This window comes from Vanessa cardui, chromosome 28, assembly GCF_905220365.1.
Source record: "Vanessa cardui chromosome 28, ilVanCard2.1, whole genome shotgun sequence".
NCBI lineage: Eukaryota > Metazoa > Arthropoda > Insecta > Lepidoptera > Nymphalidae > Vanessa > Vanessa cardui.
The window spans coordinates 4,802,191-4,820,803 of NC_061150.1; the positions used below are offsets into that span (position 1 = coordinate 4,802,191).

At 37.3% G+C, this 18,613-nt stretch overlaps 2 protein-coding genes across 2 annotated transcripts; both read right to left on the reverse strand.

The window, feature by feature from the left end:
* Positions 1-7,236: 7,236 nt before the first annotated feature.
* LOC124541480 (ubiquitin-associated domain-containing protein 1) lies at positions 7,237-8,460 on the reverse strand. Its single transcript, XM_047119396.1, has one exon. It carries the CDS (start codon positions 8,380-8,382, stop codon positions 7,237-7,239), a length of 1,146 nt encoding a protein of 381 aa, XP_046975352.1. The 5' UTR covers positions 8,383-8,460.
* Positions 8,461-9,882: 1,422 nt separating this feature from the next.
* On the reverse strand, positions 9,883-15,518 carry LOC124541481. Its single transcript, XM_047119397.1, has 5 exons — positions 15,343-15,518; positions 13,922-14,077; positions 13,447-13,572; positions 11,824-11,987; positions 9,883-10,042 (listed from the first exon to the last, which is right to left on the reverse strand). Exons 1-5 carry the CDS (start codon positions 15,472-15,474, stop codon positions 9,883-9,885), a joined length of 738 nt encoding a protein of 245 aa, XP_046975353.1. The 5' UTR covers positions 15,475-15,518.
* Positions 15,519-18,613: the final 3,095 nt, after the last annotated feature.

Sequence of the window (18,613 nt, forward strand, 5' to 3'; positions counted from 1 at the left end):
TAGATCTTAAGGTGACGGACCTTTTCTTACCCCGACTACACGTTCGACCAAATTACAGTAACCAATGAGAAGGGTCCAATACACAAGCGTTATCTGATGGACCAATCGCGTGCAGCCTCAGCGCCCCGGGTTATTAATCCAAAGACTTAATATTACTGCTCAATTCAAGATTGTACTCACGATTCATAAATCTAGACGGTATGCTTTCAGAAAAGAAATTTTTAAAATATACATTTCAAAAAAAGAATAGTATTAATTGCATTATTCCATTATATATAAAAAAATATAGGTGGGATTTACATAAACACCTACTTTTCCTACATCCACTCTCAATGTCTGACTGACAATTTTCATCGAAACCTTTTTATATGATTTACAAAAACTATGAAAAAAATTGTATTATTTCATTTTTATTTCCAATTTCTTTTATTCCAACCATAACGGCTTTATTTATAAATTGTATGTTTGTAATGCTGTCCTGTTCTCATTAAGTATGAGAGAAAGAGAGGCGATAATTCATGTTTAACTAAGTCTGTGAGCAACGTTCGTAAGTAAGGCCGTTAGTTCAAATGAATTTATTAAATTCAAATATGGCGGGTCCACACACTGACTGATTAAGATTACTATGTTCCTCAATTATATATGTAAATATTAAAACGTTTTAAATTGAAATTTCGGCTTTTAATTGTACGCAAGACAGAGACAATAGTAAAACCATAAATGAGTTACATGTGAGTTAAGGGACAAAAAAATGGTAAATTTAAGGTAAACAATGTAAATAAATGTTATTTTTCGTTTAAATAAATCGTTAGAATAAATTTTAAACCAAGCTCAAATACAACTCCAATAATCAATGTGATACATTATACGCAAATATTGCGTTTGCGCGAACTACCTCTTTCATTTTCAAACAGGCGCTTAACTGGGCAAACTAGTTTTGCACAATTAAGCGCGATTTGCACGAGTAAACGTTATATATGTGCAATTATGTAATTAATTAAATTCAACAAAGAAATAGAAGTTCCACTGTTTTATTACCTTGTAAGTTTGATGTTATCGTTATGTATACTATACTATAAGTTTTTGAAATAAAATTTTATATTGTGTGACTAAATAGTTGGTTTTATTTCTTATATAATCTTAACTTTTATAAGAATGTGATTCGAACTCCGCAAAGTCAATAAATCCTTCTTGGGGCAAGGTATCCGTTTCTATAATAAAATTTCGCAGACATTTTTAATTTTGCCGTTTCGTAAATTCAAATCGTTTATAAAAAATACATTGGTAAAAAAGACATAATTTTCGATACAAGATTTGATAGATGATAAAAAAGCGTGGAGTTAATACCTGTTGACTTTCAAGCAGGATATATTAATTTAGATAATTGTATTTAACTAACTTGACTTTTTTTTTTTAAATGTTGAAAAAGAGTAACTACTGAGTTTCTTGCTGGTTTTTCTCGGTAAAATCTACTTTCCGAACCGGTGGTAGCTTCACTTAATTGTAATGACGATTGTCAAAAGTGCTTGTAAGAGCCAACTTGAATAAAGTTTATATTGATTTTGATTTTTGAACTTTCGTAACTGAGGAATGCGTGCCCTATTGGCGACATCAGAATCTCACGTAGTTTTGGGCGGGATAAAATGTCTCATAGTGGCTTTTGATGAAATGTAAGATTATTTTTAGGTCTCTACATAGTATAAAACAAAGTCGCTTTCTCTGTCTATATATCCCTATGTATGCTTAGATCTCTAAAACTACGCAACGGATTTTGTTGCGAATTTTTTTTTATGGATAGTTATTCGAGAGGAATCTTTTTTATATAATACATGGACATTGGAAAATAAAGATGTAAATAAATAGTTTCTGTATTTAGTATCAATATTGCACCCGTGCGAAGCCGTGGCGGGTCGCTAGTTAATAATAAAAAAGTAATTAGGAGAGGTGAAAACTTTATCTGAATCCTGTGTCGTTATTTCTAAATTAGATATATTTGAAATCACAATATCCGTAAAAAGCTTTTTTAATGTAATTTAGGTCTATATACAATTCATAATTAATACAACATATTATTTCACAGTGCCTACATTTTCAATACCCGTCAAAATCGAGAATGTTATTCTGGTTGGTTCATACTACGTAAATGTTAAATGTTTGAAATAAATTTACTTGGTGGTAGGGCTTTTGCAAGCCCGTCTGTGTAGGTACCACCCACTCATCAGTTATTCTACCGCCAAATAACAATACTCAGTATTCAGTCAGCAGTATTCAGTATCAGTCAGCGTATGTCTACGGGGCGGTGATTTTTTTTTATGCTATAGCTTGGCCGACTAGCATATTGGCCACCTGATGGTAAGTGGTCACTATCACCCATAGACAATGACGCTGTAAGAAATTTTAACTATTCCTTACATCGTCAATGTGCCCCCAACCTTGGCCTGTAGTTACACTGACTCACTCAACCTTCAAACCGGAACACAACAATACTAAAAAAGTAAAGTAAAGTAACAGCCTGTAAATTCCCACTGCTGGGCTAAAGGCCTCCTCTCCCTTTGAGGAGAAGGTTTGGAACATATTCCACCACGCTGTTCCAATACGGGTTGGTGGAACACACATGTGGCAGAATTTCTATGAAATTTGTCACATGAAGGTTTCTTCACGATATATTCCTTCACCGCTGAGCACGAGATGAATTATAAAGACAAATTAAGCACTTGAATCAGCGGTGCTTGCCTGGGTTTGAACCCGCAATCATCGGTTAAGATGCACGCGTTCTAACCACTGGGCCATCTCGACTCTTCGCGATGCCTCGATCTTCTTTAATATATATCTATACATATAATAAAATTGGAGTGTCTGTTTCGTGTCTTCTTTTTATATTGAAATAATAAAATATATTACGTATAAAAGCTATTTTTATTTCCAAAATCTGCTTTGTACATGTTTTCTGACACACAAGATTTCATATAAAACACACCGTCTTCTTTCTAACAGAATCTTTATCTAAAGATTTTTTTATTATCATCATATGATTGTTATCTGTGGTAGATTTACGAATATGTTAAGTAAGCTGGAGCTCAGGGCGGCAGATTTAGAGGGGCGGCAAATTTAGTCCAATTTGTTATTATCTTAAAGAAATATGAAAAAAAAAAACACTTATAATTACATGTATACACATTACGTCCGTAATTTATATACTCGTCACTACATAGCGGGTTAGAAAAATAATCTAGTAACTGACGGAAATATCACCTAGTTCATAATCATACTAATAACGGGAAAAAACCGATGTAATGAGGACGATAGAACACAAATCATAAATGTTGCTATTTCATAATAAATGTAATTAATATGATTGTGACTCTTCCTTTATTTGAATTAAATGTCAGTAGGGGCGGCAAAAATTGAATGCTATGGGCAAATTTGTAAGTCACTACTGACAATAATATTATTTCACTTTTATTTATTTATGTCTTTTGAAGTGAGTCTGCATTTTAGTGTTGGGAGTTCCTCGTACATATCGGTTGTCAATTCTTCTTCGTGTAGCCGCTATTTCTATGATAGGATGCGAGCTGAGCGGAGAACCCAACGTCCGGATAACTTCATATGTCGAACATGGACGGATGATCTGTTGGAAATAATATACCGTGGTACAAAATATCACATACTATTACAGCGAGTTAAGAGGCGAGATGGCCCAGTGGTTAGAACGCGTGCATTTTAACGCGCGATTGCTGCTTGGAAGTAGATTGAAGCTGGTAAATTTCCCACTTTTGGGCTAAGGCCTTTTCCCCCCTTTGAGGCTTGGAGCATAATCCTCCACTGTTCCAATGCGGGTTGGTGGATTCACCTGTAGCCGACTTTTGGTGAAACTAGGCACATCCAGATCCTCATCATGTTTTCCTCCACCGCCGAGCACGACATGAATTATAAACACAAATTAAGCACATGAAAATCTAGTAGAGTTTGCCTGGGTTCATCGGTTAAAGACGCGTTCTAACCACTGGACCATCTCGGCTCTCTGGATCATGCCGAAAAATTGGTATATAACAAGAAATATTATCAGAGGCATCTTTTTATTTTGTTTTACATATACATATCATAGTTACCCTTCCGAATACGACATTTTTCAAATCAAATTGAGGCAAAGGCTTGAATGTTATGTTAAACACTCCACACACGAGCTCGTCTGCGAACACGCGCATTGAGAGCAACCCTGGAAAGTAACGAAAGAAAATACTTCATTTAGTTTGAATAGGTCAGCAAGCCTTATTGAGCGGTCCAGCGTAACACCTTGATGTCCGAAAATCCGCAACAGCGCGATTTATAAGTCATTTTCTGTCTCGCACAACCACTTTGTGGAACCAGCTTTCGCCGGTGGTTTTTCCGAATCGATACGATTGGGAACCTTCAAGAAAAGAGCGTAAGGAGCACGCTAAAGGCCGGCAACGCACCTGCGAGCCAAGGGCGGTGGTAGTCACGGTGGTAGGTGCTGCAGATGTCCATGGGCGGTGGTAGTCACATTACATCAAATGAGCCTGCTCTTTTGCAATACATCCCATAAAAAAATGTAATATCGAGCTTAACACGTTTAATGTGGAGTGAGTCTAATACGCCTAGTATGTGACTCCGTCACATGTGTCGTGCGAAGGCCGGAACGTCTACTTGATATATTGTAGGAAAGTGATAAATATATTAATATGATGTCTATTGAAAACAGAATGCTATAGTGTACTCTAATACGGGGTCTCTTCGACCACGTACCGCACTGAAGAAATAGAATTCGATAACATCACATCATCATATCACATGTAGCTTTAGTTTCTTAAACGTAACGGGGTCTAATAAACTACGTAGCGCAATCGTTTACACATAAAATGGCAAGCATTAAGTAAAAAAATATTGGACATCAACCCATACATTACTCTGATCCCAATGTAAGTAGTTAAAGCACTTGTGCTGTGGAAAATCAGAAGTAACGACGGCACCACGAATACCCAGACCCAAGACAACATTTTCTACATCCACTCGGCCGGGAGTCGCACCCGGGACCTCGGAGTAGTGTGCTCATGAAAAGCGGTGTACACACTACTCGACTACGTCGTCAAAGTTTTTATTAAAGTGAACGCGCCTGGCATGGAATGTGAGAAGTGATAGTTCTCGGCGCTGATGGGCCGCACTCGGCCGCGCTGGGCGTAGCACCCGAATCCGTTGTCGTGGACCACGTCACCGCCGCTCCAATACAAGCCCGGTACTTTCCTGTAAACAGACTACATTACAGTCCACACGCTTTGGCAATTTGTCACAACAACAACAACAACAGCCTGTAAATTCCCACTGCTGGGCTAAAGGCCTCCTCTCCCTTTGAGGAGAAGGTTTGGAACATATTCCACCACGCTGTTCCAATGCGGGTTGGTGGAATTGTGTATTCCACCTGTGGCAGAATTTCTATGAAATTTGTCACATGCAGGTTTCTTCACGATGTTTTCCTTCATCGTTGAGCACGAGATGAATTATAAAGATAAATTAAGCACATGAATCAGCGGTGCTTGCCTGGGTTTGAACCCGCAATCATCGGTTACGATGCACGCGTTCTAACCACTGGGCCATCTCGACTCAATTTGTCACAATCTATCGAAAATCATAGTTCTCTGGATAGATTCTATAAGATCGTCATGTCGCAGAAGGAAGCAGCGGAATGGGAGGAGGATACAACATTACGTACACCTTGTCCAACTGCCTCAATAGGTGCTCCTAGTCTAGGAGGGTTCTCAGTACCTCGGGAATCTCCCCTAGGAATTAGTGGACCACAAAGGTCTGACTGTCGGGGCGTCACAGTAGCATACGCAAACGATCCCGTGGCGTCCGCTGAAAAAACGGAGAGGGTAGCGCTGCTTTTTTAGTGGGTATTCCGGTGTATTAGTCACTAGCTGTTCTAGGCACAGCTGAGGCCCCATACCCCTCCAATTCAGGTGGGGGAAACGCGTAACGCGTTTTTCCAGCGAAAAACAAAATAATTCTGAACGATAATAATTATAAGATAGGCAAAGTCAGACCGCGGATGTTTCACAAGGTCATTTCAAACGTGCGGGGTTAATATAACAGCAGTTCACACAAGTCAAGAATAATCGAGCATCAATAATCGTCCTGAGAATTGAGCATCATAATTACTTTATAGAGTAACGTTGCGATTACCTCTATTTATACTAATATTATAAATGGAAAAGTCACTCTATTGGTGTGTTATGTGTTCAGGATTATACTACTGAACCGATTTTGTTGAAATATGGTACAAAGCAAGCTTAAAACAAATGTAAGTTTATAGGTTTCAGTCTGTACTGTATATGTTATTATTTAGCTTTATTTGTCCTAGGTATGGTAGGATATAATGAACTACGGCTAAGGAGAGAGCTAACTCTTGTAATATATGTTTTTAAGGTTTTGAGAGGTGTAGTCTATAATGCTGATGTCCTTAGCCAGTTGAGTCTGTGCGCCCCAGATAGATATGTGTGGCGGAGACATCGACCGTCATTGCTAGCGGTGCCCACCGGGCGAACCAAGTTGCTCAAGGAAGCACCACTGACGCGCACGTTACGTACTCTCAGTGTGATAGCAGAGAGAGTGGATTTGTTTTGTTGCAGCCTGAGTGAGTCACAATAATTGCTGCTTGGAATATATCATATACAATTTAGTATTATATTATAACAAGGATAAATATTTTAAATTTCTTTTTTTAAAATGCTGTAATCGAATTGGGACACAATCCTGTACTTATTTGTATACAGTGTGGCATTAAATAAATAAATAAATAAGTAAATGTTGCTATATGTAATACTACTGGGTGGGATATATCAAGACAAACTTGCACAAAGTGACCAAATAAATTTTAATATATCTAAATAAGTGTTAGCTCGGTTACTAGTCAGGGGTAATTATTTTGTAGTCGTATTTGTAAACTGTGATTACTAAAATCAGACTGATTTTAATATCTTCTGGCACTCATGTAGACATGTCTGAGCACGTCGCAGTTGCCACTGATATAACCCATACATTTATGCTCTACCAAGACCTCTCAACGCAAAAAAAAGTTTTCACTTCAAAAAGACACTTGCAACAACTTGCATTACTTGATAAATAATAAAAAAATTAATAATATAGATAGAAAAACTTCGATTAATGATTTATTAAACATTCGGAATATCATAAAATAATTTCCAAAAGAAAAAAGATTGCAGTTCATGGTTTCCTTTGCTTTGACGTTGAAGGTTTTGAAGCCTCTTGTCTCTCCGAAAACTGGTTCACAGCGTAGCAGTATTTTTCTGAATGATAAGTCCTCGATATTTGTGATAGCAATGGACTCCCGTGAGGAGAGTTCAACCATAGGGATGCGTTGCCCGTCTGGCCGACCATAGCTATGAACGCGATCAGCATTCTCGTATTCAGAAGACCACGTTGTATTTGTGGTTGTTTTAATAAAGTCTGGAGGATGGACCCGTCTGGTAAACCGTTAATCAATTCAAAGACACTCGATCCCCGTTCACCGATCAGCCAAGATGCGGCAGCTGGTATGTTAGATCCTGTAGTCCGGAGAGCTAAATCAGCATCCTCGTCTGAAAAACCAAGGTCTTTTAGCGCAGCGATGGATTCAGGATTCGGTGGTTCCATAATCCTCGATCGCCATAAGCGGAACTTCTCCAGAAACCGTCGTAAGTATTCAGCTCTTTTGTACAGCTCGTCTCCTACTACCGGTGCTGTTGAAGCGCCATCCGTTTCGGGAACGTTGAGTCTGGCTGCGATTTCTTCAGGCGTTATAACTTGAACGACGATTTGTTGATTCCGCAGAGGCTCATCCAGCGCCGCGGAGAGTTGTGCCAACGTCAACTCGTAATTCCTTCCAGCCGCTGCTAATCTCGCCCCAGCCTCCACTAACGATATCAAAATTTTCCTCAATTCGTAAGACAGTTCATTGGTCGAAAGTAAGGATTGTAAATTTGGCTGTCGCACCGTGTTTTGCGGAGTTGGTAGAGAAGCGGTGGCAGCCATGATCGCTCCACTCTGCGGAGCCCTGACCGCTCCCAAGTCCCATAGCGTCCCGGCTTCAGGAACGCGCCTCTCTATTAATAGAAGCTCTTCGTACATGGCTATCTGTTCCTGCCCGAGTGTTAAGAAATCGTGTAACGTTGTCGTGTCACAAACTCGTACGATTTTATACCGGCCGGTTCCGTTTTCGCCGGTCGGATAGAAGTAGTCTATGGCGCGATTCTTGACTTCTTCAATCAGAGTGTCTTCTGGGAAGTACGTTGTGAACATCTGCCCTTCAGGGCTGACGACTTTCACGAATATATCGCTGCTACCGGTCATAGCCGAGTCCGAAACTAACATTTTGAGAGTCAAACAGTTTTATCTCAATATGTTCGGTTGCTATTAGTATTAGGAAAAGGAATATGCTTGTGAAAAAGAACATAAGGCACAAAATAAGCTTTATCATAATTTTACGTCATTTTCGGTTTCATTTGTCATTTTTGACATTTTGCCTGAAAAGAGGTTACATATGTCTTACGTTTGAAAAATTAAATAAAATTAAAGTTTGTTTAATAAATAATTGTATAGAAAAATGATTATATAAAAACACAACATCACTTATTTTATCAGTTTTATTTGTGTCGTTGCTTCGATTTCTGTAGTGAGCAACATTAGTAAAAAAAGAAAAAAATGGCGGGAGATTTAGGGCTCTCTTCTGAAAACGCTGGAACAGGGAACATTGTTTTAACTTTATCTATATTACTGTTTTTTTTATTTACTTAACTTTATAAGTTATAAGAAATCATAATTCATTAATTTAGAGACTGATTCTCCAACTAGAATTAATATATTGTACAAGTATAATCGTCACATCCATGCTCAAAGCCACGGTTTAGTTAAATCGACAAATAAAATTAAATAAAAATGAACCGCAAAGTATGGAACCCAAAACATACATTTAAAAAAAGTCCTTTTGTAAAATAATTTGAAAATGATGATTTATAAAAATTTGCATAATATTTCTCCTTTTCAATAACAATTTGTTTTACCATTCTGAAAGATAAAGAGTCGGTAAAACTATGATACATATAGAGAGATTAGATACATTTTTGACCTCCACGCTGAGTCTAAACCCTTGTGAAAAAAGAACTTTTGTATTGTAAAGATCGTTGTGGAAACATACCTATATCGTCTTGCATTTAATTGTTTTGGATGTTGCGTTATAATCTTTTCAACTATTTATAATTTACACAAAAATGGTCTACGGACGATATAATTATACGTAACATTGCCGAAAAAAACTCATAAATAAAAAAACAGCCTATGCTAAACCTCTAAGAAATATTTGACAACCTCCGTGGTCGAATAGTGTGTACATCAACCGGTGTATCATGGGTACGCCGCTCCGAGTCGATGTAGAAAAAGTTGAATGAATTAATGAATTATACTTTATTGCACACCACAAACAAAAAAAAAACAAAAAAAATACATTAAAAGTGTTGTACAACGGGCGGACTTATGGATTATTAGCCATCTCTTCCAGACAACCCAAAAAAAGTTCATTATTTTTCTACGCTGTCTCGGGTCTGAGTGTGTGTGGTGCCGTCGTTACTTCTGATTTTCCATAACACAAGTGCTTTAGCTACTTACATTGGGATCAGAGTAATGTATGTGATGTTGTCTCATATTTATTATGAAATGTATAGTTATTTTAAATCAAGCACTTAGAGTGTTATAATTTCTAAAAGTCCTTTCTTAGGACTCATGTACGTTCCACAAGAGTCCTGGACAAAATTACATTCCTTTAGACCTATACCAGTTTGGAAATGCGTGTAGTAAATTAGTCGTTTTAAAAGGATATTACCTGAAGAATTGCGTGCCAACATATCCATACCCCGAGCCGTCACCGTCTAGCAGCTCCAGGAACAGCTGACAAGTAGCGGGACACACGTCGACGAACAGTTCCACAGTCAGCGTCCCGATAATTGAAGCGTGACGCATTCGTAATGTTATGTTCGCTCTATAATAATTATCTATTATTTTAATTATTTATTGAGCCGAGATGGCCCAGTGGTTAGAACGCGTGCATCTTAACCGATGATTGCGGGTTCAAACCCAGGCAAGCACCGCTATATATATATGTGCTTAATTGTCTTTATAATTCATCTCGTGCTCGGCGGTGAAGGAAAACATCACGAGGAAACCTACATGTGACAAATTTCATAGAAATCCTGCCACATGTGTATTCCACTAACCCGCATTGGAACAGCGCGGTGGAATATGTTCCAAACCTTCTCCTCAAACGGAGAGGAGGCGTTTAGCCCAGCAGTGGGAATTTACAGGCTGTTGTTGTTGTTGTAATTATTTATTACTAAAAGTCACCGGCGAGTTCGCTTACGTTTTCGGGGTTTGGTTGTTATTGGTTACACAAATAAGTGGCTTATGTCCTTCTTCGTAGTTCAAATTTGCTTCATACAAAATTTCAAATTATTAGTACAGTAGTAGAGATTGGAGTAGTGCAAACATAGCATAACTATAGCCCAGAGGATTGGAATTGGGATTCAACGGAAATGCTGTTGAGCATTCTTGCCACCATTCCACACGGTCAAGATTGATAACTATTTTTAATTCATATTTGTGGAATAGGTTGGCGTACGAGCATTTGGGCCACCTGATAATAAGTGGTCACCATCACCCACAGTGTAAGAAACATTAACTATTCCTTACATCGTCAATGCGCCACCAACCTTGGGAACTAAGATGCTATGTCCCTTGTGTCTGTAGTTACACTGGCTCACTCACCCTTCAAATCGGAACACAACAATACTGCGTACTGTTGTTTAGCGGTAGAATATCTGATGAGTCGGTGGTACCTACCCCGGCTTGCACAAAGCCCTACCACCCAGTATATATTAATAAATAGATTCAAATCAATAAAATATAAATCAGTATTATGGATCTATGCAGTAGCAGTAGATACTCCATAATACAAAGGACAGCCGGTATACCAGCCCTAGGCAACCTGGCAACCCCTGTAATCCGACTTCTCTATTATTATTGAATACTTTTTTGACTAATTTATGGAGATAATGCATGAATAGATTACAACCCGTACGCCACTACTATTGTGATCGACGCGGTTTTATTTTGTTTCTCATTGATTAATTTGAATTTAACTACATATACTTGCTATCACTTCTTTACACTGCAGAGTATAACATATAGAATTCTATCATTGATTATATAATCTGTCGGATTACAAGGGACTCTTTTGTTAAAAATATCCGGACTATTGAGTGTCTTACTTTTAGACAATAGGCTACTCTCTATTCGCGCCTACGATTTTATTTTAATAATATCTATATTGTACAGGGTTATTGAGCTGAGCTGAGATGGTCCAGTGGTTAGAACGCGTGCATCTTAACCGATGATTGCGGGTTCAAACCTAGGCAAGCACCGCTATATATGTATATATGTGCTTAATTGTGTTTATAATTCATCTCGTGCTCGGCGGTGAAGGAAAACATCGTGAGGAAACCTACAAGTGTCTAATTTCATCGAAATTCTGCCACATGTGCATTCGACCAACCCGCATTGGAACAGCGTGGCATTATATTTTCCAAACCCTTTCTTTGATCTCCTTTTACAAAAATAAATGTCGAGTGTTGTACAATGGGCAGGCTTATGGCTAATTAGCCATCTCTTCCAGACAACCCAATTTAATATTATTATTAATATAATATCATAATAATGTAAGTGTTTGTCATACAAATATTCAAAGTAACCAAACCAAATATTAACCGAGGTCGTGTTACTCCATCTGGTGGCTCAAAAGCGACGTCTTCAATCGTTTCAAATTGTTGAACAGGAAAAAGAATGAATGGATACTTCGACATACGAACGATATCCTGTTTATTGCGCGTCCATGCATCATTCAGATCAGTCGTTGGTACCACGCGAGCGTTCTGGTGATTTGAACGAATCATTCAGATACTCGATCAGATTTTATTTTAAGATTTTTAAGCAATCGGTATTAATAGATTTTCAGGCTATACGTAAGGCTTCCTCACGATGAAGAATTAAGCATATTTAAGTACGAAAAAAATCCGTGATGCATGCCCAGGTTTGAATTTGGCATCAGTTAAGGGGGCCAGAAATAAGTATCTAGTTTAAGGAAAATAGGTGAATCAAATCTATGGGGTTGATTTTAAACTTTACAAATAACTATTTGAGATTTTAAGTATCAAATATATAGTCTGTGTTTTCATTTGAAGTTCAAGCATCAAAATAAAAATATAAAAGACACATTCGTGAAAACGTTACAAAGTTACTTTCGCATTTATTAGTACAGAAATTACAGTCTTTACCATACATGAGGCACGTGGCAAGGCGCCCTATCTTGCTTAAGAAGACCCCTAAGAGCAAAAAATGTCTTTCACGACTCTCAATGTATATTTTTGTATTTGTCATATTTTAAAAAAATAACCAACATTTTTATCAAAATGCTAGTGACGATAGTCGATGTTAAAAGTAGAAAACTATACAGGTGCTCTTCGTGATAGAAATAGTAATACTGTACCCATAAGATTGTACAACCAATCAATACAAAGATTCCTATGAATTTACGAAAATTATCGAACCGTCTATTTGGAACTACCAATGATGTTGTAGTAAACAGATATGTCATTAACGCGCAAAAAGTGAAGACTAGAAAACGTCCTAATTGGGACGTTTACCTTTAGTCGTTTTCATCATAATTATGCCAGTAATACGTTATAATACATCATAATTGTGTAGTAATACGTTTTGCGTAATTAAAACATCAAGCTATCCTTTTTACTTGTAACGGCGCGGCACACTTTTTTCTCTCATTTAGTATGGGTATAACATATCTGTTTATTAGAATATCATTGGGAACTACACTCAAGGCCTGATTATAGTGCTTGAGCAACGCAGTACATTAAAATGAGATTTCATTCATCCGAATGTTCAGAAATATACTATTACAAAATTAAAAGAATACTCGTTTAGGAACATTTGTAGGTCAACGGATATTATAAAATATAATAAATATAAATATGAGAAACGATGGCTTCTAGGCTGTTTCTAGTTATATATAGTATCAGCAATAAATGCACAGTCGTGGTAAGAAAAGTTTGTCACCTTAAGATTTTTTCGTGTGCTCAGTGTGAGCGATAATCTGCTTTACCGATCGAGAGTGACATATTGCGTCGCAATGATTCGATGTTTAGATTCAAAAGGTACTAAAAGTTTAAGACTTGATAAAGGAATGAATTTGAAAGCTGATGAAGGCTTTCACTGTCTGTATGTGCTAGGAAATATCTATCAACAGGCCCCAAATTCATGGGTCTCAAAGGGCCCCAAAATAGCTTGAGACTTTGCGTATTCATTATTTTTACTAACAGTCTTCTTGATGCGTTTGTATATTTCCTTGTTTTCACGATTGACTATTTCGTACATGCGTTCTCTGTTGTTGAGGTTCTGGTTTCTCGGTGACGTCAGCTTCGACCAATGGCTGTCCACCCGACCCTGTTGAATTAAAACTTAAGATTCTGATACACATAAAAAGTAGTAAAGTATATAAGGCCGATAAGGCCTCCTCTTCCATTAAGGAAAGAGTTTGGAACATATTCCATCCGGCTGTTTCAATGAGGGTTGGTGGAATATAGATGTTGCAGAATTTCAATGAAATTAGACACATGCAGGTTTCCACACGTTTTATTCCTTCAGCGCCGAGCAGGATATGAATTATAAAGACAAATTAAGCACATGAATATTCGGTGATGCTTGCCTGGGTTTGTTGCAGTCATCGGTTAAGATGCACGCGTTAAACCAATGGGTCATCGGCTCCGCTTCAAAATGATATAAAATAACTTACTCCATTCAAGTAAGCAGTGACGATGGCGCATAACAATCGAACGTTGTCCAAATATATCTTCAGGATTCGGCGTTTCCATTTGGGCAGGGAGCGGTACATCCATTGCTCGTCGAAGTACGGCGGTGATGAGTCAACAATGGCGCGTACACGAGAATTCTGTGATGAAAACAGTACTCAGAACTTTTGGGAGATTTATTGGGTACTAGCTGTGCCCGCGACGTTCTACGCGTTTGAATTTAACAAAAAAAAAAACATTCTTGTGGCCTAAGTTACTCCTTATTGTATTAGTTATCTGCCAGTGAAAGTCTCGTCAAAGCGTCCAGCCGTTCCAGAGATTAGCCGAAACAAACAGACCGATAGACAGTCAGACAAAAATTATAAAAAAAAATATTTTGGTATGTGTACCGTTATACATTGAGTAAAAAAGGGCTATTTTAATATTACAAACAGACACTCCAATTTTATTATGTATATAGATAAACAACTATAGTCATAAGTTTCAGTGTTGTTTACGCCTATAAATAAATAAATAAATATTGGACAACATCACACACATTACTCTGATCCCAATTTAAGTAGCTAAAGCACTTGTGCTATGGAAAATCAGAAGTAACGACGGCACCACAAACACCCAGACCCAAGACAACATAGAAAAATAATGATAATCTACATCGACTCGGCCGGGAATCGAACCCGGGACCTCGGAGTGGTGTACCCATGAAAACCGGTGTACACGCCACTCGACCATGGTCGTCAAAGTCAGTCCTATAAAGTATCACCTTGAATGTTAGCTATATTAAATATTATTTTGAAGTGTTTAGTCATAAGTCGATGGTGTATCGTAAAAAAATAAATTTATTTATTTATTTACGATAAATAAATAAACAATAAATTTTGGTGATAGGGCTTTGTGCAAGCCCGTCTGGGTAGGTACCACCCACTCATCAGTTATTCTACCGCCAAATAACAGTACTCAGTATTGTTGTGTTCCGGTTTGAAGGGTGAGGGGGCCAGTGTAACTACAGGCACTAGGGACATAACATCTTAGTTCCCAAGGTTGGTGGCACATTGACGATGTAAGGAATAGTTAATATTTCTTACAGCTTCATTGTCTATGGGCGATGGTGACCACTTACCATCCGGTGACCTATAGGCTCGTCCGCCAACCTATACCATAAAAAAAAAGAGTCACCTTAATTTTCAAAAACCGAGGAGAATTTCTCTGTGTTCCTGTTCTGGTAGTCACTCACTCACTCACTCGGTCACTCACTTATTCATTCATTCACATGTTCTACCGAAACAGAAACACTCGGTTTTCTTGTGTCACGGATTGAGTCTGACAACAGGCACAAGGAAACTAATGTTTCATTTATCAAGGTTAGTGATGCACTGATGTTAAGAAATGGAATGGAAAGAAATACCTTCTTCGTTCGTTTTTTAATTTTACTGCGATGTAATAAGCTTTCGTCTATTTCTGGTGGTGGGGAGCCGTAATTACTGACAACCGACTCTTTGGACTGCACCTTCTTCAAAATCGCACCCATTAAAGTCATTTTGTTAATTCAACAATAATGAACCAATAAAGATATTTCTACGAGAATTTTGTGATTTGATAAGAAACGATAAAATCTATAAAGCTAAGATATTAATGACGGTAATCTTATATGCAATCAAAATTAAAAATAGCTAAAATGACGTAGGCGGGTTTTAACGAAATTCAAAATATTGTAGCTTCTATTTAGCTCTCGCTCGCACGCTTTTTCTCATTCTCTTGAAACGATTGCTTGTAAACACAGTGTGCGAGCGAGAGGTGAATAGACGCGACGCCATTTTGAATCTCATACATTATCTACAAGGTTTTTGACAGCTCATGTCATGTACTGTCATTTGATAATTTTTAGTCGGGAAATGATGCTACAGACAATGTGCAAGCTTGAGGTGAATATAGGCGACGCCATTTTTGATCTCGAGCTTTATCTGCAAGGTTTTTGACAGGTCCTGTCATGTTTTGTCATTTGATAATTTTAAGCGGGAAATGGTGGCACTATAAGAGTTAGCGCGCAATGGTGATTTTTGTCATGGTGACTGTTTCGTCACTCTTGTCAAGTTCGTGAATATGTATAGAATTGCGAGCACGTTACGACGTGACAATTGGGGGACATTTATGTCCGCCGACCGGCGAACAAGCCCATGACAATGCGCGCACTAGCGACAAATTTGTCACTCTCGTCGTCAATCTTTCGCCATTTGCATTTTCACTGCCGACTTTGGCGCGCGCAAAATGACGTCACCATCGATATTGATAATGATGTTCTAATAAGAGAAGTGGAAACCAGCTCTTTATTATAAAAAATTGAAAGAGTATTCAGATATTCACGTGAAAATTAAAGCGTGGGAAGAAATGAAGTCCCAGTATTTTCTTCGTTTTCTTTTTCTTCCGAGTCTCACGACAGTCTCTTCGAAATCCATAGTGGCAAATAACACTTCGATTTCGAAAATGTTTTGTCATTGTCTCTATTAATGAGCGCACTTCACTTTGGAAACGTGACGTGACAATGACAAACACTTTAAAGTCCTCGTGGCAAAAATCACCAGAGCGCGCTAGCTCTAAGGAATTAGTTATAGAAGGCGCCTGAGATGCGATATTTGGATACGTTTTATAAGGAAAATCTCAAATAGTCGGTCGCTTCATTATTATGTAAAGCCTTTTTCGATGTCGAACATATTAATGGTAACAATGACCAAATCAAATCAAATCAAAATAAACTTTATTCAAGTGGGCTTTTACAAGCACTTTTGAATTGTCATTTAACAATTAAGTGAAGCTACCACTGGTTCGGAAAATAGATTCTATCGAGAAGAACCGGTAAGAAACTCAGTAGTTACTCTTTTTCAACATTAAAAAAATACAGTCATATTAGTTAATGCAATTTTTTACATTAATATATCCTGCCTGGAAGTCAACGGGTATTAATTCCACGCCTTTTTATCATCTACAAAATCTTGTATCGAATAATACGCCTTTTTTACCAATGTATTTTTTATAAACGATTTGAATTTACGAGACGGCAAAGTTAAAAATGTCTGCGGAATTTTATTATAGAAACGGATACCTTGCCCCAAGAAAGATTTATTGACTTTGCGGAGTCGGAAACTTTGCGTTATAAGCTTGTCCTTACTTCTAGTGCATATACAATGATTATCACTATTATCACTATACACAATACTACACATAAACAACAAAATAATTATTATTTGAAAATGGAATGCATTCGAAACAGATTTATAATTGAGCTTAATAAATATCAGTGTTTCATATATTAGCAACATTTAAATGAACTGTCTTAACTTATTTTAATTTGTTATATTATTTAAAATTAATTTATAATACTATGTAACAATAATTACGATTCAAACTTATAATTTGAATTTAAATATCTGCAGTATTATTATTCCAAATTCAAAATTTGATTTTTTTTTTAATATTTCCTAAGCCTGAAAACAGTATCGTATAATAATGCCCGCATTCGCTTAGAACATTACACAATTTTAAACTACACATCTGTCGTCGTTCTGTTTGTAGTCAATATAAAAAAATAATAAAAAATCAACAATTTTTATTATTTAATTTTAATTAATTAAATTATTATTGTAATTAATTAATATTATTAATTAATATTATTATAATAATATATACACGAACTACCACAAATATTTTCTCATCATATACTTTTTTTATCTTTCATTTAATAAATAGAAGCCTCTCTAATAATTGAAAATACGAAAAAGGAAAGAAAGAAAACCTTACATTTTCAATACAATATCTCGAAATGGTTATATTGTAAGGGCCCGTTACAGTTTACAACGTTTAATCTTAGTTTTATCAAAATCGGTTCAGTCCTTCAATTACAAAGAGTTGTTATAACAACTTGGTTAACGTACATATTCAACCGACTTCCAAAAGGAGGAGGTTATCAATTCGTCTGTATTTTTTTTTTTTTTATGTTTGTTACCTCATAACTTTTCGCTGGGTGGACCGATTTTGATAATTTTTTTTTTGTTTGAAAGGTAGTGCTTCCCGTGGGGTCCCATTTTTTTTATTTTTTTTCCGATGATGGTATCCATGTGAAAACGACATAAGTCTTAAATTTGCGTTATGTATATGCGCGACAAATAGGTGAATAACTGAAAATCACGTTAACCAATTTTGGCAATTCTTTTTTTATTATAAAATATATACTTCAAGGGTAATTTGGTGAAAGTTTGGTAAGGTTCTGAGCACAGGATCCATGACAAAGTGACGGAACGGAAGGGAACGGAACAATTCTGAGGAGCACGTTAGCGATACTCGGTCGAATCTTTTATTTATAGGTTATTTGGATATTTGAGTCACCTTCCGTAATGTGGTTATGTTTATGTAATTATTCTCAAGTGGTAGTGCCACGCTGTATACCTTCGGGTTACAGCCGAATGGGCCGGCACGCCCGGGGAAGTACCACTCTCTCACTTAAAATCGGCGTAAAGTGGTAGTTATGCTACCGCGTTTCGTCCGGTAAGTGAGAGTTCCGGAGGCCCAATCCCCCTCCCCCCCAAAACTTGATGGTTGTGCAGAATTTGGTTAAATTACCCCAGGAGGGTACCATCAGCGACAGCGGTGGAGAATCCCTCTCTGGGCATCCATGCTCAGGACAT

What these genes read in the sequence shown, in the direction of transcription:
- LOC124541480 (XM_047119396.1), bottom strand. Translation starts at nt 8,382, where the DNA reads ATGTTAGTTTCGGACTCGGCTATGACCGGTAGCAGCGATATATTCGTG.
- LOC124541481 (XM_047119397.1), bottom strand. Translation starts at nt 15,474, where the DNA reads ATGACTTTAATGGGTGCGATTTTGAAGAAGGTGCAGTCCAAAGAGTCG. An exon ending in TCACTGCTTACTTGAATGGA is followed by an intron (nt 13,573 to 13,921) that starts GTAAGTTATTTT and finishes TTAATTCAACAG; the next exon opens with GGTCGGGTGGACAGCCATTG. An exon ending in ACAAACGCATCAAGAAGACT is followed by an intron (nt 11,988 to 13,446) that starts GTTAGTAAAAAT and finishes TCAAATCACCAG; the next exon opens with AACGCTCGCGTGGTACCAAC.